Genomic DNA, 27,922 nt, shown 5'->3' with positions numbered 1-27,922 from the left:
TGCCTCACCAATGTCCTGTACAAATAAATGTGACCTCACCAATATCTTGTGCAAGTAAATGTGGCCTCACCAATGTCTAATGCAGGACAAAAATCTGAGCCAAGATTGGAGATGAATGGCTGGTGGAAATGGATCAGTTTTGATATGGAGAGGAAAAATGTATATGGTGTATTTAGTCCAACCACTAAATGAAACCATGTCTTCCCTTCCCAGGTGAATACAACCTCTCAGTGTCTGCATCAGATAAACACGATAACCTCAGCCAGCTCCTTCCTCTGAAAGTCTACAGTCGCCTGAGTAATGTCTCCATCAACGTGAGTGGCAACGTTATTGCCGCTGGGAAGGAAGCTGAATTTGACGCCAACCTGGTGCCTTCTGTGCTGGGTGTCACCTATCACTGGAACTTTGGAGACAACTCCAGCCAGCAGAACGGGACACTGCGGAGGGTCACGCACACCTTCAGGAATGCCGGCAGATACAACGTCAGCGTACGTGCCAGCAACGCTATTAGCAGCATCGCCGCTCACTGTGTGGTCGAGGTGTTGGAGGAGATATCTGAGGTGGACTTCACGGACAACAGTCCCACAGAACTGTCCGCCCCGACCATAGTCAAAGCCTGGGTGAGGACGGGCACCAGGGTGCGGTGGACCTTCGATATGGGGGACGGGACCCCGCTCACTAACACCAGCTCCTCGGTTATGAACTATACCTACTCAGCGGTGGGCAACTACACGGTGACCGCGGTGGCCTCCAACCCGCTGGGCTCTTCCAACGTCTCTCGGCTGGTCGAGGTCTTTGTCCTCCAGGTGTGCAGGATCCACCCGGCGGGCTGCGTCCAGGAGCTGATCGAGACCAACTTCACCGCCTACACCCCGGGCGACTCCGCCAACTACGAGTTCTTCTGGGACTTTGGAGACGGCTCGCCCAACGAGACCATCAGTGGCCGGCCCGACATCAGCCACAACTACACGAGCAGCGGAGACTTCCCTCTGTATTTGGTGGTGTCCAGCATCGTGAACAAAGTCAACTATTACTCCAATGTGTGTGTCCAGCCGGCAATCAGTAAGGTGGTCGTCACCCCCACCAACAGCTTCATCCTGTTGGGTGAAGAAGGCACGTTCTCTGCCGAGGCTTTCCCTGAAGGACAGTACACCTACCTGTGGGACTTTGGTGTTGGATTGGACCCTCAACTTCGCGGGAAGGAGGCAAACTTCACCTTTGGGAGCTCCGGGTTGCATTGGGTCAACGTCACCGCCTTCAACAACGTGTCCTCGGCCGGTGGGGAGGTCTGGGTGGAGGTCCAAGCCCCGTTAACGGGTCTGGACATCCAGTTGTTCGTCGGGTTCCCGGACAATCTGGTGCTGGACCAGCCCTACATGTTCACGGCCGTAAGCGACGGGGACGGCGTGGACTACACCTGGGACTTCGGAGACGGTGGTAACGGGACCGGGCCAGAAGTTACAAGGCCATTCCTTGCCGCTGGCAGCTTCCAGGTCCAGCTAGAAGGGCAGAACATGGTGAGCGAGATGTTGGTGCAACGGACTGTCATTGTGAAGACACCCCTGCAGGGATTGGAAGTCACGGCCAACACCAACGTCGCACCGGTCAACGTCTCCATCCTCTTCCAAACCACCTTGCAGGCTGGTGATTCCGTCCACTATCTCTGGACCTTCTGCCAAGCCTGTGAGACATTGGAAGGTCCTCCCGCCATGAACCACACCTTTGACAGCCCTGGCATCTTCAACATTACCGTCCGAGCGGGGAACGGGGTGAGCACTGCGCAGGCCAGCGTTCAGGTTCACATCTTGGAGGAGATTGAGGGATTGGTCATGGTCCTCGGTGACCTGGCCCAGAACTGCTGCCTCTTCGCCAACCAAACCCTCTGGTTCCAAGCCACCAGTCGCTCTGGCACTGAGATCTCCTACAGCTGGAGCATCTGTAAATCCGGCACGGTCTTCTTCCACACCAACGCCACCTCTTCCCAGGCTCACTTTGTGGAGGCAGGTTCCTACGAAATAGTCCTCCAGGCCAGCAACCTGCTGGGCACCCTCAACATCAGTGAGATGGTCGCTGTGCTGGAGCCCATCGGCGACATCGCCTTGAGAGCATCGCCTGAACCAGTGGCGGTGAACGCAACGACCATCATTACTGCTTCCCTGGGCACTGGAACCGAGGTGATCTACACCTGGTCCCTGGAACCCACCATCGTTGTGCCCACCCACCTCCCCCACATCCAGCACAGCTTCCGGACCCCCGGCGTGAAGCGGGTTAATGTCACGGCGGCCAACAGGCTGAGTTCTAGCCGAGCGACCCTGAGTCTCCGTGTCCAGGAGCCGGTGACCGGTGTGAACATCGTTGCTCAACTCTATGTGGCCACCAACGCCACGACTTCCTTCCAGGGACTGGCGCTGAGAGGGACCAACGTTTCCTGGCAGTGGACACTACCTTGGACCATGGAAGGAGGGAGGACGCAGGCTATAAATGAGTCGTTCCCCTTGGCCGGCGAGTATCCTATCGGATTGAACGCTTCCAACGACGTGAGCTGGGAGGTGACCTCTATCAGTGTCTCTGTCCAAGATGAAATTCAAGGTCTACAGCTCCTAGTGTCTAAGTGGGCAGTTGCGCCTGGCGAGACCGTGCTCTTCACTGTGCTCTTGTCCGCCGGGACCGATGTCACCTTCCAACTGGGCATCAATGATACTTTCACCATGCTCCGCAACACCACGGAGTACGTGTACAATTTCACACTCCTCGGAACATACCGGGTGAGCTTAACGGCTGTGAACAGAGTCAGCTGTGGCCACGTGGATGTGGAGATCCAAGTGTTAGAACCAGTGGTGGGTTTGAGGCTCTTGGGTTGTGACCAGCAAGCCATTCCCGCCGGGGTAATGAAAACATTTTGGGCGGCGGTGTCCGGTGGGTTCCAGGTGTCCTATGTGTGGCACTTCGTGTTGGGTGAACATTCGGATGTCATCGCTGGGCAGAACGTTTCCTACACGCCCAAGGTACAAGGCTGGCTGAGCGTCCTGTTAAAGGCGTCCAACAACGTTTCGAGTGAGAATGTCTCTGCTCAGGTCCTGGTCCAGGTCCTGATCTTAGCCGCTAGACTAACCGCGTCACCGCCCATCGCTGTGGTCAACGAGACGGTCCACCTGAGTCTCTCCGTGATGCCCAGCTTCACCCACGCGACTTTTCTGTGGAAGTTCGGAGACGGGTCCCGAGATCATTCAAACACGTCGGTTCTGTCCCACTTTTACTCGCGGCTGGGGGTTTACGTGGTGAAGGTCAACGCATCGAACTACGTGAGCTTCTACGTGGCGCAGGCTACGGTTACCGTCTTAGTGCTGAAATGTGACCCGCCACAGATGAGCATGATTCTCAGTGAGACCATGAGGAGGTCTCAGATTAATTACTTGGAGGCGGACATTGATCTCAGAGGATGTGCTGAGTATCAGGTGGAGTACCAATGGGAGATATACAAGTCTTCAAGCTGCTTCTCTTTACAAGAAGGAAATGAAGTCCGTCCAAGAAACGTGGACTTGAAGAGACCTCGACTGCAACTGCCCCACCTATCATTAACTACCGGGCATTATTGTGTACAGTTTACCATTTCGTTTGAGGGGACCTCGTACTTGAAGACAGTGAGATCCATTGTCAACGTGATACCCAGTCCCCTGGTCCCAATTATAGACGGTGGGACCTTGCGGTCATGGTCAACGATACAGGACCTTGTGATGGATGGCAGCAGGTCCTATGACCCTGACCAGCCCCTGCAGATGCAAACACCTCTCGATTACAAGTGGATGTGTAAATACCCATGTCTGGTAAGGCACTTTGATCACTTTTTTCAACAAACATCATTTCAGTTATACCATGGCACAGTGGCGCAGCTGGTAGAGCCACTGCCTCACAGAGCCAGAGACCCAAGTTCAACACTGTCCTTGGGTGTTGTCTGCGCGGAGTTTGCACCTTCTCCCTCTGACCTCATGGGTTTCCTCTGGATACACCGATTTCCTCTCACATCCCAAAGAAGTGCGGGCTTGTAGGTTAATTGGCCTCTGTAAATTGCCCCTAGTGTGTAGGGAGAGTGGGATAACATAGAACTAGTAGGAGCGGGTGATCTATGGTCGGCACGAACTCGGTGGGCTGAAGAACCTATTTCCATGCGCTAAACTTTAAACAACTGTCTCAATGGGCCATTTGGATGATCTTGCAACAGGTTCTTCATGTTCCAGCTCCCGAGGCTTAGTTGACACTCACGGGCCATTTCATGCAATGACTGGAGTGGGGACCTCAAACTCAAACACACCTATGGGGCTGCAACAGGGTTAGCAACAGGGTTAGTAGAGTGATTGTGATGGGGTATAATTGTGGAGTAAAGGTAACAATCCAATATGATCAAATTCTGAAGAAGGCCTGAGCATATCATACAGTAAGTCTCTCACTGCCGTGGAAACTTACGAAACTGTTTTATTTATTTATATTACTTTATAAAGCATATTGTGTTCCCTATTATTTGTCTATACAAAATGCTGGAGTAACTCAGTGGATCAGGCAGCATCTCTGGAGCAAATAGACCACCAACGCTTCTGTTTGGAACCTTTCTGAATGGTCTGAGGAAGGGTCCTGACCCGAAATGTCACCCTTCCACTTTCTCCAAAGATACTGCATGACCCATTGAGTTACTCCAGCACTTTGTGTCATCATTTGGAACTAGGTTGATCATAAATTTGTGATTCTACTTTGGTAGGAACATCCATTTGTTTCCTCCCACTAATCTTCCCGACGGTACAGTATGTGTCAGCGAGATAGCTGATGCTTCAGGTCGGGACCCTTCTTCTGAAGAAGTCGGAAGAAGGGTCCAGACCTGAAGCATCATCCATCCATTTTCTCCAGATAAACCAGCACCTGCAGTTCCTTTTTATTACATATTCCTTATTTGTTTTGTGTGAGCTATTTCCTTCCCCGCAGAATTAACCTATCGACCCGCACACGTCTTTAGGATGTGGGAGGAAACCGGAGTGTCCAGGTGAAACCTACGCGGTCACAGGGAAAACTCCATGCAGTCTCTCCCCACTGCGCCACTGAGCTGCCACAATTATGAATATAGTAAAACCCATGATCCGAGATCCGAATGTTGGCCCAGTGTTTGGCTCACTCATTAACCCTTGTGTGAGCCAGGGGAAAGGAGAGTGAACCGAACTAGGGTTGGAGTCCAGATCTCCAGGGTCAGGAACTGGAGGCTCTTGTGTCCCCATTGTAAAGTGTTGGACATACCTGTACTTATAAATGGCGATGGCTTATTGAAATCAATAGACTTACCCTTTCTTCATCAGGGACCAGCCGGTTGTGGAATATCTGGGAACGGAGCCATCTTCTCTATTCCGAGGAAGGAGCTGAAACACAACACAAACTACACGTGTCGCCTGAACGTTAGCCGACCCAACCGCGAACCCCAATCTGTCAAGCAGCTTGTAAGTAAAGACACCATCGCACGCTGCCTTAATCAAGTCAAGGTGTTTCCTTCCTCCGATACCTTGCTAGTGTGGTCATTAAGTTTCCATGTTCTATCATGGACTGACTTATTCAGCAAAGAGTTGATGCAGTTTGTGGAGGAACTGTTTGGCCTTCTTTAGAGATAGAGATGCAACGCAGAAAAACAGGTCCTTCGACCCACTGGGTCCGCACCGACCACCAGTCACCCCGTACACTGTCACTAACCTACACAGAAGGGACAATTTTACAATTACCGAAGCCAATTAACTGACAAACCAGTACGTCTTTGGAGTGTGGGGGGACACCGGAGCACCCGGAGAGAACTCAAGTGGTAAAAGAGGGAACGTATAAACTCTGTACAGATAGCACCCGTAGTCAGGATCGATCCCGGGTCTCTGCCGCTATAAGGCATAGAAACATAGAAACATAGAAAATAGGTGCAGGAGTAGGCCATTCGGCCCTTCGAGCCTGCACTGCCATTCAATATGATCATGGCTGATCATCCAACTCAGTATCCCGTACCTGCCTTCTCTCCATACCCCCTGATCCCCTTAGCCACAAGGGCCACATCTAACTCCCTCTTAACTATAGCCAATGAACTGGCCTCAACTACCTTCTGTGGCAGGGAGTTCCAGGGATTCACCACTCTTTGTGTGAAAAAGTTCCAGAGATTCACCACTCTCTGTGTGAAGGCAGCATCTCTACTGCTGCACCACTGCGTAGCCTTGCAATAAGATTTAGAGGCATAGATAGGGTAGATAGCCAGAACCACATGAGCTTCAGGCAAACTGATCCATTCGCTGCTAACTAAGTCTAAAGTGGGTGGCCTATTTGTTTGATTTCCCAGATCTCGGTGAAGGGTGGCAGTTCGCCACTGGTGTCACTAGAGTGTGTCTCCTGCAAAGCCCAGGCCGTCTACGGAGTGAGCAAAAGCTCGTACGTCTATCTGGCGGGAAGCTGCAGCAACTGCGAAGGCACTCCTCAGTATGTGGTAAGAGGAATGGTTCCTGATTTGGAATGGACTCATCTTTCTCTGTTTACCATCCCACCCGTTCTTCAGTGAAGATAGACACAAAATGCTGGAGTAACTCAGCGGGTCAGGCAGCATCACTGAAGAAAAGGAATAGGTGATGTTTTGGGTCAAGACCCTTCTTTAGACTGAGGGTCAGGGCAGAGGGAATCTAGACGTAAATGTACCTCTGTTTATTTCTCTTTGTTATCACCTCTTCCACAGCCAACAATGGACCATTGTGGGCTCTAGCTTTCCCTGGTCATCCGTGCCGACTCCGATTTGTTCTGTACCATTTCATACCTCCAGTTTCCTTCTCCTCTGACTCTCAGTCTGAAGAAGAGTCTCGACCCAAAACGTCACCTAGTCCAGTGATGCTGCCTGATCCGCTGAATTACTCCAGCATTTTGTGTCTATCTTCGGTGTAAACCAGCATCTGCAGTTCCTTTCTACACAGTTCCTCAGTGAGTTGATCACTAATCTGTGCCTGCACATAAGACCGTAAGACATTGGAGCAGAATTCGGCCATTAGTCTGTGCCAACATTCAATCTAGGTGTCAACTGCTCTACATCGGTGAGACCAAGGGCAGGCTTGGCGATCGCTTCGCTCAACACCTCCGCACAGTTTGCATTAACTACCTGATCTCCTGGTGGCTCAGCACTTCAACTCTCCCCCCCTCCCATTCTGAATCCGACCTTTCTGTCCTAGACCTCCTCCATGGCCAGAGTGAGTCCCACCGCAAATTGGAGGAGTAGCACCTCACATTTTGCTTGGGTAGTTTACACCCCAGCGGTATGAACATTGACTTCTCCAAGTTCAGGTAGTCCTTGCTTTCTCCCTCCTTCCCCTCCCCCTCCCCTTCCCAGCTCTCCCACAGCCCACTGTCTCCACTTCCTTTCTTCTTCCCGCCCCCCCCCACCCCCACATCAGTCTGAAGAAGGGTCTCGACCCGAAACGTCACCTATTACTTCACTCCACAGATGCTGCCTCACCCGCTGAGTTTCTCCAGCATTTTTGTCTACCCTCAATCATGCTTGATGATTTTACCTCTCAATACCATTATCCTGCCTAGAGAGAGGAAAAGAGGGAGTGACCATAGAGTCATCGAGTCCTACAGCATGGACACCATCTACACTAGTCCTACCTGCCTGCATTTGGTCCATATCCCTCTCTACCTGTCATATCCATGTACTTGTCTAAATGTTTCTTAAACTTTGTGATAGTTTAACCGTCTCAACCGCATTAAACCTGCCTCAACTACCTCCTCTGGCAACTCGTTCCATAGACCCACCACCCTTTGTGTGAAAAAGACCAGGGTACAATGGACTTGATGATCCATTGTCCCAAATGCAGACAGACCCACATCAGGCAAACGTGCTAACCAGCTTAGTTTAGCTTAAAGATACAGCACAGAAACTGGCCCTTCAGCCCACCAAGCCCGCGCCGACCAGCGATCCCCGCACACTGACACAATACAACACACAGTAGGGTCAATTTACAATTTGACAGAATCCAATTAACCTACAAATCTGTGCATCTTTGGAGTGTTGGAGGAAACCAGAGCACCTGGAGAAAACCTACGTGCCGTGGGGGGAACGTACAAACTCCGTACACAGAGCACCCGTAGTCAGGATCGAACCCGGGTCTCTGGCGCTGTAAGGCAGCAACTCTATTGCTGCGCCACTGTGCTGTGCTTGCTGTAGTCTGTGTTGGAATGTCATCATCTCCTGGTTCCATTCACTCTTTGCTTCCTTGTCCCGGCAGTGGAAAGTAGAGAACTTCAACAAGGAGGTGCTTGCCTTAAACAATGCCACCACTTCCACCGGGAGCAACGGGATGAACTTGGTCTTGAGACACGGAGTCCTGGAGGATGGAGATGGTTACATCTTCAGCCTGAACGTCACCGATCCACTGATGGACAAGATGGGATTTGCCTCAATATACATCCCTCCCATTCACCTCCCTTCTGGGGGACGCTGCCAGATCTATCCGACAGAAAACATCAGCGCCTTGACTACTAGCGTCACCTTCACCTGTACTGGTAAGCCACACATAGACTGGCTTTTGTTGAGTGTTTGGAGTCCTTGTCATAGAATCGTAGTCATACAGTGTGGAAACAGGCTCTGCGGCCCAACTTGCCCACACCAACTAACATGCCCCTTATATATTAACTAGTCCCCTCTGCCCGCGCTTTGCCCTAAACCTGTCCTATCCATATACCTGTCTAAATGTCTCTAAAATGTTATGATAGTAAGCTATATGATTATGCAGACTTCTTAGCAATCTGCGTGAAAATGAGACTGATTTTGATTGTTCTGATCAATTTCTGTGTGCCCTGCGGGAGTTGTGGAGTAAACAATTATTTGTTTTTGCGCATTTCTCCTGAGTTTATAAAAAGGCGTTGCAGTGGTACAGCTGGTAGAGTTGTTGCCTCACAGCGCTAGAGACCCAGGTTCGTTCCCGACCTCGGGTGCTGTCTGTGCGGAGTTTGCACATTTACCCTGTGACACAATAAGGTTCCTCCGGGGTTGCCCCTGTTTCCTATCTTCAATCAGGTTTTACTGGACTTTATCTGGCACTAAATGTTGTACCTTATTCCTTTATCTGTGCACTGTGGATGGCTTGATGGTAATCATGTATGGTCTTTCCGCTGACTGGATAGCAGAAAAAAAAAAAGCTCTCTTCATTGGACCTCAGTGCACATGGCAATAATAATAAACTAAACTAAACAAAACTTAGGCTCGGCACAGTGGCACAGTAGCTTTACCGTGCTAGTGACCCAGGTTCAATCCTGACTATGGGAGCCATCTGTATGGAGTTTGTAGGTTCTCCCTGTGACCACGTGGGTTTCGTCCGGGTGCTCTGGATTCCTCCCATATTTCAAAGACGTACGGATTTGTAGGTTAAATGGCTTGTGTAAATTGCCCCTAGTGTGTACGATGCGAAAGTGGGATAACATTGAACAGGGTGATTGTTGATTGGAGGGACTCGTTGGGCCGAAGGGCCTTTCATCATGCTGTATCCCTAAACGATACTAAATGAAACAAAACTAAACTAAACTAAATTAAACTATACTAAACATACACAAAGATTAAAGTGCATTATAATATTAAGATATTCCAAACTTTCTTCAAATGCCAGGAGATATTGTACGCACCATTACTGAGGCAGGCATTGTCACCGGAGTGATGCTTCCTCCATAATCTTACTGACTTTCCTCTGGCTTCTTGTAGGCTGGGAGACGGCTGGGGTTCCTCTGGTGTACACCTTCATCCTAACTCGCTGTGGTGTCGGGGGGAAACACTGCGACGAGTTCTACGTCTACAAGGGCAGCCGATCAGAATACTGCGCCGTCCTGCCCCCGGGCTTCAGCTCCAACCAATTCAACGCCTACCTTGCTGTCACTGTGCAGAACCAGCTGGGGGCATCCGTGGTGGCTGTGAACCGGTGAGGAACTTTATGCTTTCCATGGACGTGACACTCTCTCATTGTTCTTCCGAGTTCAAACTTCTGTTCCCCCCCCCCGCACCCTACCTCTCCCATATTCCCAGTTGTTATCAGGCAACTGAATCATCCTTTCACCAACTAGAGTGGTCCTGACCTCCCATCTACCTCATTGGAGACTTGCAAACGACCTTTAATCGGACTTTACTGGACTTGCACTATCTTGCACTGAATGTTATTGCCTTCATCCTTTATCTATAGCGATCCTGTTCCCTTTATCCAGTCCTGGGCTGCTATTTACCTCATTGGAGACCCTTGGACTATCTTTAATTGGACTTTACTGGAGTTTATCTTGTACTAAAATGTATTCCCTTCATCCTGTATCTGTACACTGTGGACATTGTAATCATGTATAGTCTTTCTGCTGACTGCTTAGTACACCACATTAAGCTTTTCACAATCTCAGTGTACATGGCTATAAACTAAACTAAAATAAATTAAACTAAATTGTACACAATGGATGGCATAATTGGAATCATGTGTAGTCTTTTCACTGACTAGATAGCATGCAACAAAAATGCTGTTCAATGTACCTTGGTACATCACAGCGGGTCAGGCAGCTTCTCTGGAGAACATGGATATGTGACATTTTGGGTTCAGACACTTCTTCAGATTTAGCAACATTTTGGGTCAGGACCCTACTTCAGATTGTGAAGAGCTCCATATTCTCCAGATACGCAGCCTGACCCACTGAGTTACTCCTGCACTTTGTGCACATGTTGTATATAGTTTGGTTTGCAGTATTTACTTTCACTTAATCTGAAAATCCCAAGGGATTTAAAATCATGTTATTCTCTACACCAGAAGTTAGGGATGTATGATTCATAAATGGGAAAGTATTTCCATTTTGACAATTTCTTGCTGTCTTTCTTTAATAATTTTAACCAACAAGGTTAAAGCTCCAAATACTGTTGAATCAAATTTGTATTGAAAGTTTGGTTTAGTTTTCCTAGAAGCAGGCAGGGTGCTTTCCAAAACAAAAAAATAGCCCAAGATCTGGGTTCTGCTGGCAAAGTGATTGCCTGGGGCCAGGAAATGGGTTAATATAGCTTTAGCTGAGCGTTGCAATAATAAAACAGTCAGGGGAATGTTTGGAAAAGGCAAGATCAAGTGAAAGAAACTCAGACAGAAGAAACTGCAGGTGCTGGAATCTTGAGCAAAGAAAAAGCTGTAAGGCAGCAACTATACAACTGCACCACTGTGCCACCCTGTTAAGATTGACAGGGAAGTTGAAACACTGCAGATCCTGGATAATACCAAAGATAGACACAGAGTGCTGAAGTAACTCAGCGGATCAGGCAGCATCTCTGGAGAAACAGGATAGGCATCATTCCTCCCATATTTCAAAGACGTACATTTCGAGTGCGAAAGTGGGAACCCTTCTAGATGAGTTTGAAAAAGGCACCCGACCTGAAATGTCACGTATCGTCTTTCTCCAGAGATGCTGCCTGACCTGCTGAGTTACTCCAGCACTTTGTGTTTATTAGACTTTAGAGATACAGAGTGTAAACAGGCCCTTTGGCCGACCGAGTGCGTGCCGACCAGCGAATACCCCGTACACCAGCACTATGCTATATACACGAGGAACAATTTACAATTAATTTACAGAGAACAATGGATGAGATGTTGAATGGCAGCGTACATTTGTTAAACCCTTCCTCTCCTGCGTACGGCTTTGCAGTTCTCAATCTCAATCTGGTTGCCCGCAGGTCTGTGGTCATCAACATCACGAGCACGCCCGAGGGCTTCCACAGCCTCACCGCCTGGATGAAGATGGAGACCGAGACCAAGCTGCAAGAGCTGTTGAAGCAGGGGGACCCCCAGCCCACCGTGGAGTATGCCCTTGCCCTGGTCACCGTGCTCAATGAAGTAAGCTCATCTCACAGTCTCCCTACTCTGTGGTGCCTGTTCCTTCACCTCTCTGGTCTTTGCACCGGCCTCTCTCCACCTTCAGCGATCCTCCAACCCACCCCCTTTGTCTCTGGGACTCTGAGGGTGATTTATTGCTTAGAATCAGGGTAGAAAAATTTGCAGCAGTATCTTGATCGTTTGGGCAGGTATGCTGAGAAACGGTTATTGGAGTTTATTAGAGTGAAGTGTGAGGTGTTGTTTTTTGGGGAGGCAAAGCAGGGGGTAGGACCTATACAGTGAACAGCATGGCTTTGGGCAGTGTTGTAGAGTAGAAGATCTGGGAATGCAGGTACATTGTTCTTTGAAAATGGCGTCACAATAGATAAGATGTGGTCAAGAAAGCTTTCGGCCCATTGACCTTTATCAGTCAGAGTATTGTTTAGAAAATGGGAGGTGATGGTATAGTTATATAAGTTATTGGGCATTTGGATATTAAGGTAATAAACCGCAAGAAAAAGTCGCAGAGGTAAAGGATCGTCCATAACCTTACAGAATCATCAAAGTGGTACAGCGGCTTTAGAAACAAGGAACTGCAAATGCTTGTTTGTAAAAGAAGACACAGAGTGCTGGAGTAACTCAGCGGGTCAGGTAGCATCTCAGAAGAACATGTGTTGGTGAAGTTCCAGGTCAGGACACTTCTTGAGACTGATCAAGTCCAGTACGTGGGCTATTTCTATTCAGTTTAGTTTAGTTTAATATAGTTTAGTTAAGTTTAGTTTAGTTTAGAGATGCTGCATGGAAACAGGCCCTTCAGCCCACCATGTCTGCACTGACCAACGATCACCTATACACTAGTTCTATCCAACACCCTGGACAATTTGCAGAAGTCAACTAATCTACAAACCGGCACATTTTTGAAATGTGTGAGGAAACCAGAGCACCTGGAGAAAACCCACGTGGTCACAGGGAGAACGTATAAACTCTGCACAGACAGTGCCCGAGGTGGGGATTGAACCTTGATCTTGGGCGCTGTCAGGCAGCAACTCTACCGCAGCACCACTGTGCAAATTATAACTTGCTGATGATCTTTTCCTGGTTGAGACGAAGAGAAAGGTGTGACATGAACTCATGTTAGCTGGTCTTTACCAACGTGTTGCCAATTGCTTACTTTCAAACTTACCCCACAGTACGAGAGGAGCAAAAGCTATGGAAGGGAGTCGGCAAATGAAACCATCCGCAGGATTAACATCCGTAGCAACATCACATTGGCACTGACGTCACTCAAGGTCACCACGGTGGATGACATTCAGCAGATCTCAGCCGCACTGGCACAGTGCACGGTGAGGGTTCCCCTGTTCTCCTTGTTAAACTAGTTTTAGTTTAACTCGGATATACAGCTCAGAAACAGGCCCTTCGGCCCATCGAGTCCACACTGAACAGCCATCCCCATACACTAACACTATCCTACACACTAGGGTTAATTTTACAATTTTGGAGAAGCCAATTAACCTGCAAGGCTGTATGTCTTTAGGATGTGGGAGGAAACTGTAACATGCGGAGAAAACCAACGCAGCCACAGGGAGAACGTGCATTCTCCGTGCTGACAGCACCCATAGTCAGGATCGAACCCAGGTCTCTGATACTGTAAGGCAGCAACTCTACTGCTGCCCCAGTGTGCGGTCCCAATGTGAGGAGCCAGTCTTTTACATAGAGAGTGGTGGATGCCTGGAACACGCTGCCAGGGGTGGTGGTGGAGGCATATATACAATAGTGGTGTTCAAGAAACTTTTAGATAGGCACATGAATATGGAGGGATGTGGATCATGTGCAGGCTGAGGAGATTAGTTTAACTCGGCACCATGTTCGACACGGACATTGTAGACCGTCGGGCCTGTTCCTGTGCTGTAACTGTTCCGTGTTCCACGTTCATTCTTGCTCTTGCCCTTCTCTTCCAGGTCATCAGCAGTGAGTTTGTTTGTGCTGAATGTCAGAAGGAGACCCTGTCAGCCCTGGACAACATGATAACTGTCCTTCAGAAGGAAACAGGACAGGGGAAAATGACGCCCACCTTAATCGGGGATAACATCCTTGTCACTGTAGGTAAGTGGCAACCGAAACAAGCAGCTTGGTTAAGTTGAGTGTAAAGACACAGCGTAGAAACAGGCCTTCTTCACAGCCTTCTCCACCTTCTCCACAGTCAACACTGGACCATTGTGGGCTCCACCTATCCTTGATCATCGCTGCTAGCTTTTATTTATTCTTTTCAACCTCTCATTAATTTGTTCTTTGTACCGTTTCATATCTCCAGTTTCCCGCTCCGCTGTCTCTCATTCTGAAGTGTCTCAACTCGAAATGTCACCTATTCCTATTCTCCAGAGACGCTACCTGACCCGCTGAGTTACTCCAGCATTTTGTGACTATCTTTGGTGTAAACCAGCATCTGCATTTCCTTCCTACACATGGAAACAGGCCCTTCAGCCCACCGAATCCATCAATCACCTTCATATTAGTTCTGTGTTATCCCACATTCTCATCCACTCCCTTCACAGTAAAGACAAATTTGGCTGATTGATTGAAAGATACTGCAGGGTTTGCATGGAGCTTGTAAGTTCTCCCTGTGACCGCGTGGGTTTTCTCCGGGTGCTCCGGTTTCCTCCAACACACCAGAGACCTTTGAGATTCGTAGGTTAATTGGCTGTGATAAAATTGCAAATTGTCCCTAGTGTAGGTATGTTACAAAACCTACCTGAATCGTCATTAGGAATCTGCCCTCAGCCATGTCGGCGATTTTGGCGCTGTTTGGAGGGGGCGGTTTTTAAACGCAATTTTTACTAGGCTGTACTAATCGCACATGTTCAGCCTAGTAAATCATTAACGAAAAATCGCTGCAAGACCCGGTCGCAAAAGGTATTATTAGTTTTATAGGCCTCGATAATATAGTTCTAATAGTTTTAAAATTACTGTTTCATTCCGCAACCTCTCGCAGCCCAAGGGTTTTATAAAGCAAGCCTTTGAGATTCATTAAAGGTTAATTGGCTGTTGATAAAATTGCAAATTGTCCCTAGTGTGTGTAGGATAGTGTTAGTGTATGGGTTGATTGCGGGTTGACGCAGACACGGTGGGCCGAAGAGCCTGTTTCTGCGCTGATTTAAATGGGCATTCATTTACAGCAATTGAACACTAAATTCCTTCCATCTCTAAAGTAGATATAAAAAAGGAACCTGAGGAATAATCTTTGCAACGCTTTTGACACAAAGGGTAATGGGTTTACATGGACAGCTTTTTTGTAATGCTGCCAATAGGAACAAGATGTAATTTCCGGTATACTGTCATAACTTTTTAAATTGGCCTCTGCAAAATTGTCCCCATCTGATGTGTGTGCAGACTTGATTTTTTAAATCTCAAAATTTTGTAACATTGCTACCTAGTGTGTGTAGGATAGTGTTAGTGTATGGGTTGATTGCGGGTTGACGCAGACACGGTGGGCCGAAGAGCCTGTTTCTGCGTTCTATCTCTAAAGTCTAAAGGAACCTGAGGTGCAACATTTTGACACAAAGGGTAATGGGTACATGGAACGAGCTGCCCAAGGAGGTAGGTACTGTCACAACATTTAAATCGGCCTCTGCAAAATTGTCCCCAGTGTGTGTGGACCTGTTTGAGGGATAACTGAACTAAAAACCATGAACCAGTTTGTTTGCCTTCTACAGGACCTGTTTGAGGTCTGATCGATATAACTAACCAGTTGGTTCCAGTAATGAATAAGGTCAACCAGCCATTAGCAGGTAACCCTGAACTGGTGGCGACCAAGGCTTATAATCTATCCATGAAGTTAATGCAGATTCTGATGGGCACCCGTGTTCTGAACGAAGAGCCCTTGAGTGTATCGGGGGCTAGGATGCGGGCACAGGGTAAACGGGCTGACCCGGGACACTTGCTCTGCCTCACCAACAAATCAGGCTGCCAGTTCTCCATCCCGCCGTCGTTCAACAGCGTCTTCTCCAACATCAGCGACGTGACCCAGGTCATGTTCCTGGTGGACTCCAACCCCTTCCCCTACGGCTACATCAAGAACTACACCATCTCCAGCAAGGTGGCCTCCATCGAGTTCAAGATGGACAATGGGTCGCAGATCCCAATCGAGAGCCTGGACTCGGAGAAAGCCATCACCGTCACGGTGTCAGCCAACTCTGCAGTGAGAAACGTCACGGTCAATACAACGGTTATCGCCGCACGGAAATCAGTCATGGTTAATATCACCTCTGGCAACTTAAACAAAAGGGCTGGCCTCCATATACAGGTCACCTACACAGTCTTAAACGGTATGTATCACACGACTGAGTTGTTTCAATAGATGAGAGCATCAGATGTACAGTAAACCCTTGTTATTATGGACCTCCTTATAACACCAGATTTTGGTTATAACAGACCGTCTCTTTAAGAACATGACTGCTAGTTACACTGCAGAGGCTATTGAAATTGACAAGATATTAAAATTGACATGGCATTGAAATTGACAAGGCATTGCCAAGGCATTGTCGTTGGCAAGTGATTGTCATTGGCAAGGCATTGTCATTGGCAAGGGATTGTCATTGGCAAGGGATTAACAATGGCAAGGGATTGATATTGAGAAGGTGTTGATATTCACAAGGGATTGATATTGACAAGGCCGCATTAATATGTTCTTGGTTATTAACTGGTGTTTCTGTGATAATTCTGACACAGATTCTGGAACTTCCAACGTGAAGGATGCTGAGCCCTTCATCCAGGTTCTCCTCCATAATTCGACAAAGCCAAATGAGCACAACTTCAAAGCCAAGAAGAGGATCTATTTGGAATCAGTGAGCGGATCGGACCACAAGCTGTACACCTTCTTCTTGTCCCCAGAGTAAGCACTCCTTCGCCATATATGTTACCCTCATGATCCATCAGTAGTCACCCAGTAACTTGCAATGTGGATCATGAAACTGATATAATTGTGAGCCTGAGTCCTTCATATGGTGTAGAAGCAGGATTCGTCCCATCGTCCACTCCGCCATTCAATCATGGCTGATCTACCATTCCTTCTCATCCCCATTCTCCTGCCTTCTCCCTGTAATCTTTGACGTCCTTTCTAATCAAGAACCACACTCAAAAGACGTGCAGGTCTGTCAGTTAATTAGCTGCTGTAAATTATCCCTAGTGTGCGGGATAAAACTAACGTGCGGGTGATTGCTGGTGGGCCAAAGGGCCTGTTTCCATGCTGTATCTCTAAACTACGTGTGTGTGTGTGTGTGTGTGTGTGTCCATGCATGCAATCCAGCCCAGTAATTATTTGTGTCAACTCTATTTATAATTTCAGTATAGAAGACACAACAAAGGATTATTATTTGAACATCACAAACTATTATAGATCTTGCCCGGTGCAAGCATCAGTCGGTGTCTACACTTCACTTTGCCAGTATTTCAATATGACGGCAATGAGCTGGAAAACGGACGGGATCTTGCCGTTGGAAGACACCACTCCGACCATGGCCGTGTGCCTGACCCAGCACCTGACCGCCTTCGGGGCTAGTCTCTTCGTTCCCCCGAACTCCGTCGTGTTCATCAACCCAGTGAGTAGCAAGAAGCTGCTGAGCACACCGTCTCTGTAACGCCTACGACTTTTCTATATCAGTCTCTTCCAGTCCCCTAACATCTATCGCTTCACATCGTTCTTTGTGCGGCCGTCCTCTTTGTTACAGATTTTTTCAAAACTCATAAGGCCATTCAGCCCATGGAGTTAATGCCAGCTCTCAGGGCAATCCAATCATCTTTTTAGAACATAGAACAGTACTGCATAAAGAAGTAAATTAGGTTGGTCTTCAGTTCCAAAGAAGGGTTCTGACCTGAAACTTCACCTGTTCCTTTTCACCAGAGGCACTGCCTGACTTGCTCAGTTGCTCCAGCACTTTGTGTCTATCTGCCCATCTTTAGTATTCAGTTTCCGAGATGTTAGATGAGGGAGGGAGGGAGCGAGGGATAGATAGATAGATAGATAGATAGATCCTGACTACGGGTGCTGTCTGTACGGAGTTTGTACGTTCTCCCCGTGACCGCATGTTTTTTTCCCGTGTGCTCCGGTTTCCTCATACACTCCAAAGACGTACAGGTTTGCAGGTTAATTGGCTTTAGTAAAAATGGTGAGTTGTCCCTAGTGTGTAGGATAGTGCTAGTGCAAGGAGTGATCGCTGGTTGGCATGGAACTGGTGGGCCAAAGGGCCTGTTTCTGCTCTGTATCTCTAAACTAAACAGTTTGGAGGGAATTGGCTCAAAGTTTGTTTAAATAGAAGGTGTTTTTGAAGTTGTGGCGCCTGGTTTTAATGAGGTGCAGAATCAGAAGCAGTCTTGTGCAGTAAGCCATAGCAAATGGCTTCCATGTGGTGGCCGAGGCTGGAAATGATGTGTCTGCCATTTAAAGCCTCTTGTTTTTCTTTCTGCTGTGCAGGTTGTGTTAAACTTTTTCTGTGCAGTGAGACGACTCATTTCCTCTACCTACCTGGTTCATCTGCAGCCAGAGACCGTTAACTCTCACCAACCTGCTAACACGGGCGAATGCCCCTGTGATCCCCTCCGAACCGGCCCCTTGATTACACCCAGACACACCGTTCAATCCTAACCTCGGCTGCTGTCGGTGTGTGTGGAGTTTGCACGTTCTCCCTGTGACCACGTGGGTTCCCTTCAGATGCTCCGGTTTTCTCCCAACATCGCAAAGATGTGCGGGTTTGTAGGTAAATCGGCCCTCTGTACATTGCCCCAAGTGTGTAGCTAGTGGATGCAAAAGTGAGATAACATAGAAGTAGTGTGAACGGGTGATCGATAGTTGGCGTGGACTCAATGGGCCGAAGAGCCAGTTTCCATGCTGTATCTTTCAATCAAAAAGTCGATAAATCCTGCTTCGTAGAAAGATACATTTGTGAGTAGATGCTTGTGCACTAGTAGAAAGATACATGTGAAGTGCTACATATTTTTATATTATTTATGTATAGCAAGCTTACCATTGCTCAGATGACAAGGACTGAGTACATCAGTCTGAAGAACAGTCCTGAAACGAAGCGTCATCTATCCATGTTCTCTAGAGATGTTGCCTGACCCGTTGAGTTATTCCAGCACTTTGTGTCTTTTTTTGGCGAACTTGCATCTGCAGTCCCGCGTTTCTACATCCCTCTCTTATAATCCTGACCAGATACCAAAGACTGTAGATGCTGGAATTTTGAGCGGAAAATAAACTGCTGGCCTTTAGACATTAGTCTTTAGGCGTTAGGAGATACAACACAGAAACAAACCCTTCAGCACACCGAGTCCTCCCTGACCGGCGATCACCCTTTACACTAGTACCATCCTACACACTAAGGACAATTTACAATTTTTACCAAAGCCAATTAACCTACAAACCTGTACATGTTGGGAGTGTGGGAGGAAACCGGAGCACCCGGGGACAACCCACGAGGTCACAGGGAGAACGTATAAACTCCATACAGACAGCACCCATAGTCAGAATCAAACTCGGGTCTCTGGCACTGTGAGGCAGCAACTCTACCACTGCGCCACCGTGCAGCCCAAAGTCAGGTAGCATCGGTGGGGAGGAATGGACAGACGATGTTTCAGGTTGGGACGCTTCTTCAGACTCGAGAAGACATCTCCAGTCTGTAGAAGTCTAAAAAAAATAGGGTAAATAAACAGGACAGGGGAATGTTTACAAGGCTAATATCTTGTGGCAAAGGAGAGAAGATTGATAAGGTAGCAGTGGGTGTTTTATCATGCTGTGCCTTTGCTTAAATCATTCAATGGATTCATTCAATATTCCTCATTTGTCACATGGACCATGCAGTGATTCTGTGTTGTGCTTTAGTTCCAAAATTCAGTTGCATTGTAGGCAATAGGGAGTACACCACAGAAGCTACAATATGTGGGTTTAGTGAGATGGTATTGAGCGCTAGGCCAACCAAAGAGATGCCTAATGGGCAACTGATCTCAGATCATCTCATCCTTCTTCTCCAGAAATCACTGACCAAACTCTTTGCCGTTTATTAGCTTATGTGCTCAAGACCCCTCACACAAATTTCAAAGACTTTTCCAATTCTGTTTGTACGGTTTCATGAATGATATGGTCTTAATTGTGTCTTCTCTCCCACTCCCACTCCCTCCTTCCTTCTCTCCCTCCTGCTATCCCTCTTTCTCTCTCAACCCGTCCCACCCTCCCTCCTTCCCTCTTTTCTCTTCCTCTCTGTCTCTCTCCCTCTGTGTCTCCTTCCCTCTCTTTCTCATTCTCTCTCTCATCCCTCTGTATGCCTCTCTCTCCCCTTCCCCCTCTCTCTCTCAAACTCCCTCCCTCTCTCCCTATGCCTTTCATTTTCCCCTCTCTCTCTTTCCCCTCTCTCCCTCCCTCTCTCCCAATACCTCTTTCCTCTCTCTCTATCTCTCTCTCTCTCTCTCACTTCCTACTCTATCTCATTCCCTCTCCCCCAATGTCCCAATGCCGTTCTCTTTCCTCTCCCTATCTCTCTCTCTCTCTTTTCCCCTCTCCCAATGCCTCTCTCTTTTCCCTCTCTCTCTCTTTCCCCCCTCTCCCTCCCTCCCTCCCTCCCTCCCTCCCAATGCGTCTCTTTCCTCTCCCTCTCCCTCCACATCCTTCTCCCTCTCCTCCCATTATTCCCATCAGTCTGTGTCCATCATTAGGAACTACATTGTCCTCATTACCTGTGGCATCTGCTTTGTCATCTACGCCGTCTCGACGGTCATTGTGCGGAAGTTGGATTGGATTGACATTGGCCGGGTGGGAATCATCCCTCTCTGTGGAAAGGATGGATTTTACAAATACGAGATCTTGGTGAAGACGGGCTGGGGACGAGGCTCAGGTGAGTGGTGTTGTGGTTCTCTCAGTGATCCACTCCGTCTGAATTAGCACAACCGTAGTGCTGGACTTTAAGAAGGATCTTGAAACTCTAATCCATGCAAAGGCAGAGCATTTTTGGTTACAATGGGGACATAGAACATAGAACAGTGCAGCACAGGGACAGACCCTTCCACCCACAATGTCCAAGCATAACATGATGCCACGTTAGAATCAAAGAACTGCAGATGCTGGTTTAGACCATAGATAGACACAAAGTGCTGGAGTAACGTAGCCGGGTCAGGCAGCATCTCGAGAAAAAGGATGCAGGACGTTTCGGGTCGGGACTCTTCTTGAGACTCTGAGTGTATGCCGACCAGCGATCACCCGTGCACTGGCACTATCCAACACACTCGGGACAATTTACAGAAGCTAATTAGCCCACAAACCTGCACGTCTTTGGAATGTGAGTGGAAACCGGAGCACCCGGAGAAAACCCACGTGGTCACAGGGAGACTGTACAAACTCCATACAGACAGCACCCGTGGTCAGGATTGAACCCAGGTCTCTGGCGCTGTGCGGCAGCAACTCCTCCGAAGAAAAGACATTGAGGTTTCCCCCCCTGGGTCTGCGGTGAAGCTAAACACACTCCACACTTGCACTAAGCTCCATTAACATGCCATTTAAAAGTCCAGAACTATTATCGTTGGCATGAAGATGTTTAACAGGTCACTGTACAATAACACAGTGCTGTTTATTGTGCATGGAGGCCGTTTGCGTCGTAATATCAGCCAACTTAAAAAAAATCAAAATAAACTGTATTCACGATAAAAATGATATACAAAACAAGATCTGTGTCGAATTCCTCTGACAATCTCCACGGCTATACAAACATTCGTTAGCGATATATTTGGTAGTGTTCCCCAAAACCATAATTATAACTGGCACCCTTGCCACTCATGTGGCCCCCTGGGGTGATATTCCTTCCCCAGTTTGAGGGGTGTCTCCACCAGACTCTGCCCCGCAATGCCCAACAGCGGAAGGACTCTATACTGTGGTTCTTCCCAACAGAGCCTTGGTGTTGGCTGCACCGAGCTTCAGTGCGTCCCTCAGCACGCACTCCTGCAGTCAGGAGTGGGCTAGTCGGCAACATTCCCTGACGGAAGTCCCGCTCTGCTGGGAGGCCACCAAGGTTCAGGCCGACCAAAGAGTTGATGACCTTCCAGCAGCACTTGATGTCCGTCTCTGAATGTGTCACTGAGAACAGTCCGTAATATCAGTCAACTCGTAGCCCTGTCACAGACGATAAAGCATTTCACACCACTTATCCAGATTTCCAAAGGATCGTGACATTCTAACTGGCTACTAGTGGTGATGTTCTGGCTTTCAAAACTGTTAATATTAAAAGTGCTATGTATGACCTCCTTTGAAATGAATGATTCATTTTTTAATTTTGTTTAGATAAGAAAAAATTTGCAAGTTTGGTTACGTTGTGCAGTTTCTTCCAACACAGAAAATGAATTGCATCGAGAGACAAGGAACTGTAGATGTTGGTTTACAAAGCAAAGTCACAGAGTGCTGGAGTAACTCAGCTGGTCAGCGAACATCTCTGGAGAATATGGATACGTGACATTTCGGGTCTGAAGAAGGGTCCCGTGCTGAAACGTCAACTGTCCGTGGTCCATGTTCTCCAGAGATGCTGCCTGACCCACCTAGTTACTCCAGCATTTTGTGTCTTTGAAATTAATTGCATCTCCATAGCTCCTAATTTGCTTATATATTACACAAACGTTAGGTTTAGGTTTATTATTATCACACGTGCTGAGGTACAGTGAAAAACTATGTTTTGCATACTATCCAAACAGATCAGATACACTATACATAGATACAATCAGTTCAAACTCAAGTAGTGGCGCAGTGGTGCAGCAGTAGAGAATCTGAATCTGAATCTTATAGTGCCAGAGACCCGGGTTCGATCCTGACTGTGGGTGAAATCTGTACAGAGTTTGTACCTTCTCCCCATGACCATGTGGGTTTTCTCTGGGTGCTCCGGTTTCCTCCCACATTCCAGGTTTGTAGGTTAATTGGCTTCTGTAAATTGTCCCTAATGTGTAGGATAGAACTAGTGCGCAGACTCGGCGGGCTGAAGGACGTGTTGTGACGAGACAAATATGTTTATGTGCAAGCATAAAATGTATTAAATCTGAAACATTGAGCTTTAACAGTTGGCTTCCATTCACAAACTTTGGTTTCTCATTCTAACTTCATGCAATGGATGGTCAGACCAATATTTACCAGTCATCAGCAAAGCACAGAGTGCTGGAGTACTCGGCGGGTCAAGCAGTATCTGTGGAGGGAATGGACAGGTGCCGTATTAGGTCGGGACCCTTCTTCAGACTGATTGTAGTTGGGGAGGGGGTGGGGAGAAACCTGGAGAAGAGAGATGTGGGCAGGACAAAGCTCTATTAGTGATGGGTGTAAACAAGGAAGGGTTCCGACCCGAAACATCACCTATCCATGTTCTCCAGGGATGTTGCCTGACCCGCTGAGTTACTCCGTCACTTGTGGGGTTTTTTAAGTGATGGGTGGATACAGGTGAGGGAGGGTTGGTTTGGCAGATGGGTGAACAAAGGCTAGAGATAAAGAAGGAGACACTAGGGTGTTAGATAAGTAGAGAAGAGGGGTGAAATGTAAAGCTGAAGGAAGGGATGTAGGTAGAAGGGGATGGAGGGAGGTGTAAGGCGGTAGGTTGTCACTCTTACATATTTAGTACAGATGACAACTAAACACTTGACTCTTGATGGGAGAGGATGTTTAATTAACTAGTGGCACAAGTGGTGGGGCTGCTGCCATACAGCCCCTGAAACCAGGGTTTGTTCTCGTCCATGGAAATAGTCTGTGTGTAGAGTTTGCATGTTCTTCCTGTGACCGCGTGGGTTTTCTCCAGGTGCTCTGGTTTCCTTCCACACCCCAAAGATGTGTGGGTTTGTTGGTGAAATGACGCTCCGTAAATTCCCCCTTGTTATGGGAGAATCTGGGTGTAGTTAGTGTGTATAGTTTAGTTTAGTTTAGTTCAGTTTACTTGTGTTTCGTTGAGTTTAATTTAGATTAGATTTGAGTTATTGTCACGTGTACCAAGCTATAGAAAGTAAACTGGATTAGATTAGTGTAGGAGTAATGTAAATGGTTCATTGATGGTCATGGATTCAATGGGCTGACAGTGCTACATATCTCTATAACTATACCCAGCAAACTATTCTAAGAATATTATGCAAAGACATGCAGGTTTGTAGGTGAATTGGCCTGTAAATTGCCCCAGTGTGCAGGGATTGAATGAGAAAGTGGGATAGCATAGAACTAGCGTGAACTGTTGATCAATGTTTGGCGTGGACACGGTGGGCTGAAGATCCTTTATCTCTAATCTAAAACTATTATATAATCTGCTTGACCAGTTTGTTTGTACTACAAGAGGCCTGATCGATATAACTAACAAGGTTAATTCCCTGGATGGCGGGACTGTCATATGCTGAAAGACTGTCATCAGTCTATGAAAGTAAGCATGCAGGTACAGCAGGCAGTGAAGAAAGCGAATGGCATGTTGGTCTTTATAACAAAAGGAATCGAATATAGGAGCAAAGAGGTCCTTCTGCAGTTGTACAGAGCCCTAGTGAGACCACATCTGGAGTATTGTGTGCAGTTTTGGTCCCCTTTCTTGCTATTGAGGGAGTGCAGCGTAGGTTTACAAGATTAATTCCCGGGATGGCGGGACTGTCATATGCTGAGAGAATGGAGCGGCTGGGCTTGTCTGGAGTTTTAGAGGATCTCATTGAAACATATAAGATTGTTAAGGGCTTGGACACGCTAGAGGCAGGAAACATGTTCCCGATGTTGGGGGAGTCCAGAACCAGGGGCCACAGTTTAAGAATAAGGATTAAGCCATTTAGAACGGAGACGAGGAAACACTTTTTCTCACAGAGAGTGGTGAGTCTGTGGAATTCTCTACCTCAGAGGGCGGTGGAGGCAGATTCTCTGGATGCTTTCAAGAGAGAACTAGATAGTGCTCTTAAAAATAGTGAAGTCAGGCGATATGGGGAGAAGGTAGGATCGGGGTACTGATTGGGGATGATCAGCCATGATCACATTGAATGGCAGTGCTGGCTCGAAGGGCCGAATGGCCTACTCCTGCACCTATTGTCTATTGTCTAACCAGTTGGTTCCAGTAGTGAATCAGGTCAACCAGCCTATTTCCATGCTGTATCTATAAACTAAACTATATCTGTGCAAACCCACAGGTACTTCCTCACACGTGGGAATCAGCCTGTGTGGAAGAGAGGACAAGAGCGGATACAGACACTTGGATAACGAGGATGCCTTTCACAGGAACAGTGTGGACATATTTCAGATTGCGACCGACAACAGCCTGGGCAACATCTGGAAGATCCGTGTCTGGCACGATAACAAAGGTACCTACGTTGGTCAAAGATCCTCGTGTTTCGACAAGTGTTGCATCAATACAATTACAATTACAATTTAGTTTATTGTCATCTGAACCTCAAAAGAAGTTCAAACAAAATTTGGTTTCTGCAGTCATACAACAAAAAGAAACAATTAACAAGACACACAACCAACACAGATCACACAAACATCCATCACAGTGAGGAGGAGATTCACTGTGATGGAAGGCAAAGTCTTGTCTCTCCCCTTCTCTCCATTCTTCTCCCGATGCTGAAGCCCCCGGCAGGCGATGGTAAGTCCCACGGCCATTAAGGCCGCGCCGGGCGATGTAAGGCCCCGCTTCGGGTCTTGATGTTAGAGCCCCCGGCAGCGCTGGCAAGTCCCGCGGCCGTTAAAGCTGCGCCGGACGATGTCAGGCCCCGTTCCGGGTCGTTTTCAACCCCGCAATTCGGGCGGGGGAAGTTACTGTTGCGGGAGTTCCGAAAAGCGGTCGCCCACCAGGGACCCGCGAGCTCCCGATGTTACCATCCACCGGCCCTGTGGCTGGAGCCTCCGAAGCTCTGGAGTCGGGTCGCAGCCGCGAACCACCAAAGCTCGCCACGCTCCTAAGCCGGTCAGCTCCTCGATGGTAAGTCCGGAGGCTCCGCGACTGGAGCCCCCAGGTCATTCCGGTTGGGGGCCGCTCCATGGTGCTAGGTCCCAAAGACAACGGAGACCCGACAGAGAAAAGGTCGGGTCCCCCGTACAGGGAAGAGATTTAAAAGTTTCCCCCAACTCCCCCCCCACCCCCCACATATACACAGTTAAAAATAATATACAAACCACTACAAACTATACACTCAGCGGGACAAAAATTAAAAAAAGACAGACGGACTGCAGAGGCTGGTGCAAAACTTTGGTCGGGCCGCCTTAATACAGTAAACCCTTATAATCATGGACCTCTTTATAATGGATTTGGTTATAACGGATGGATCTACCGACCTTCACCTCCAGGCAGGGCTGCCGACACTATCCCGACCTGCACTGTCTCTGCATCGGCTTCCAGGTTGTGTCTAGTCAAGAGTCAAGAGTGTTTTATTGTCATATGTCCCAGATGAGACAATGAAATTCTTACTTGCTGCAGTACAACATAATATGTGAATATGTAAACATGGTACATAACGGGGGAAGAGAAAAAAAAAGAAAAAGTTCCATAAATAACAAATATAGTGCAATAATAATATAGTCTTTTGCAGTTCAGAGCTCAGAGCTTATTCATTGTTGTGTTTAATAACCTGATGGCTGTAGGGAAGAAGCTGTTCCTGAACCTGGACGTTACAGTTTTCAGGCTCCTGTACCTTCTTCCTGATGGCAATGGTGAGATGAGTGTGTGGCCAGGATGGTGTGGGTCCTTGATGATATTGGCTGCCTTTTTGAGGCAGTGACTATGATAGATCCCTTCGACTGTGGGGAGGTCAGAGCCGGTGAAGGACTGGGCAGTGGTCACAACTTTTTGTAGTCTTTTTCGCTCCTGGATGATCAAGTTGCCAACCCAGGCCACGATGCAACCAGTCAGAATGTTCTCTACCGTGCACCTGGAGAAGTTTAGGATGCCACTGCCACCACCGCCACCGACCCTTCCCTGCACTCCATCCGCCCTTGGGCCGCGTCCATTGACGCCGCCAGTCCTCGCCTCTCCCCTGCCCACCAGCAGGCTGGGGCCATCAACTCACCTGGACTCCGGGCCCAGTTTAATTTAGTTTAGTCTAGAGATACAATGTGGAAACAGGCCCTTTGCTCCACTGGGTCCACGCCAACCAGCGATCCTTGCACATCAGCACTATCCTACGCACTAGGGACAATTTACAGCCTTCACCGAAGCCAATTAGCCCTCAAACCTGTATGTCTTTGAACTGTGGGAGGAAACCGGAGCACCTGGAGAAAACCCACACGGTCACGGGGAGAAGTGTACAAATTCCACAGAGACAGCACCCATAGTCAGGATCGAACCTGGGTCTCTGGCGCTGTCAGATAGCAACTCTACCGCTGTGCAGCCCAGTTCCAGACCAAGAGTCTAAAGAAGTGTCTCGACCCCATACGTCATCTATCCATGTTCTCCAGAGATGCTGCCCTACCTGCTGAGTTACTCCAGCCCTTTGTAACCAGCATCTGCAGTTCCTTGTTTCTACTACTTATACAATGATACTCTATTCATTGTTCTTTGCACAGATTGGCCAGTAGACCAAATGCAGGCAAATAGGATTAACCCAAAATGCCAACTTGGTTGGCATGGACAAGATGGGCCGAAGGGCCTGTTTCCGTGCTGTATAACTTTATAACACTATTGGGAGGAACAGCTACAATGGAAATCTTGCTTGCTGAAGTATCACGCACTCATAGACTCGGCCACATAAACATAAATCATACATGATTTACATATTCATTCTGCAAGACAGCGAAAATACAAGATGTTTGCAAAAAAACATGATATTACCGCAAATTATATTTAGAAATAAATTGTGTTCACATTGCCACTGTGGAAAGGGCTGTGTTCAGAGGAAATATTATCCAAGAGCTTTAGGTGCTTGTGCTTCCTAACACATGAACAGCACAGACGGCACAGTGTCGTAGCTGGTAGAGTCGCTGCCGCACAGCGCCAGAGACCCAGGTTCGATCGCGACCTCGGATGCTGACTGTGTGGAGTTTGCGCGTTCGCCCTGTGGCCGAGTGGGTTTCCTCCCACATCCCAAAGACCTGTGGATTTCTAGGTTAAATTACC

At 47.9% G+C, this 27,922-nt stretch overlaps 1 protein-coding gene across 1 annotated transcript in view; it reads left to right on the top strand.

Moving 5' to 3' along the window:
• pkd1a (polycystic kidney disease 1a) overlaps positions 1-27,922 on the top strand; it is a gene marked incomplete at its 5' end in the record, with an annotated part of 103,056 nt that overhangs the window by 25,965 nt on the left and 49,169 nt on the right. Inside the window, 13 exons of the mRNA XM_055651913.1 lie at positions 214-3,824; positions 5,337-5,474; positions 6,344-6,487; positions 8,271-8,547; positions 9,740-9,953; positions 11,720-11,879; positions 13,049-13,201; positions 13,817-13,994; positions 15,581-16,180; positions 16,584-16,746; positions 17,200-17,452; positions 20,539-20,734; positions 25,002-25,172. Coding sequence (XP_055507888.1) covers positions 214-3,824; positions 5,337-5,474; positions 6,344-6,487; positions 8,271-8,547; positions 9,740-9,953; positions 11,720-11,879; positions 13,049-13,201; positions 13,817-13,994; positions 15,581-16,180; positions 16,584-16,746; positions 17,200-17,452; positions 20,539-20,734; positions 25,002-25,172 — 6,258 coding nt within the window. The remainder of the gene's footprint in view (positions 1-213; positions 3,825-5,336; positions 5,475-6,343; positions 6,488-8,270; positions 8,548-9,739; positions 9,954-11,719; positions 11,880-13,048; positions 13,202-13,816; positions 13,995-15,580; positions 16,181-16,583; positions 16,747-17,199; positions 17,453-20,538; positions 20,735-25,001; positions 25,173-27,922) is intronic.

The sequence above is a fragment of the Leucoraja erinacea genome, chromosome 20, assembly GCF_028641065.1.
Source record: "Leucoraja erinacea ecotype New England chromosome 20, Leri_hhj_1, whole genome shotgun sequence".
In the NCBI taxonomy this organism is placed as follows: Eukaryota; Metazoa; Chordata; class Chondrichthyes; order Rajiformes; family Rajidae; genus Leucoraja; species Leucoraja erinaceus.
Note: the sequence above shows the minus strand (reverse complement) of the source record. Positions and strands in the feature narration are given on the sequence as shown.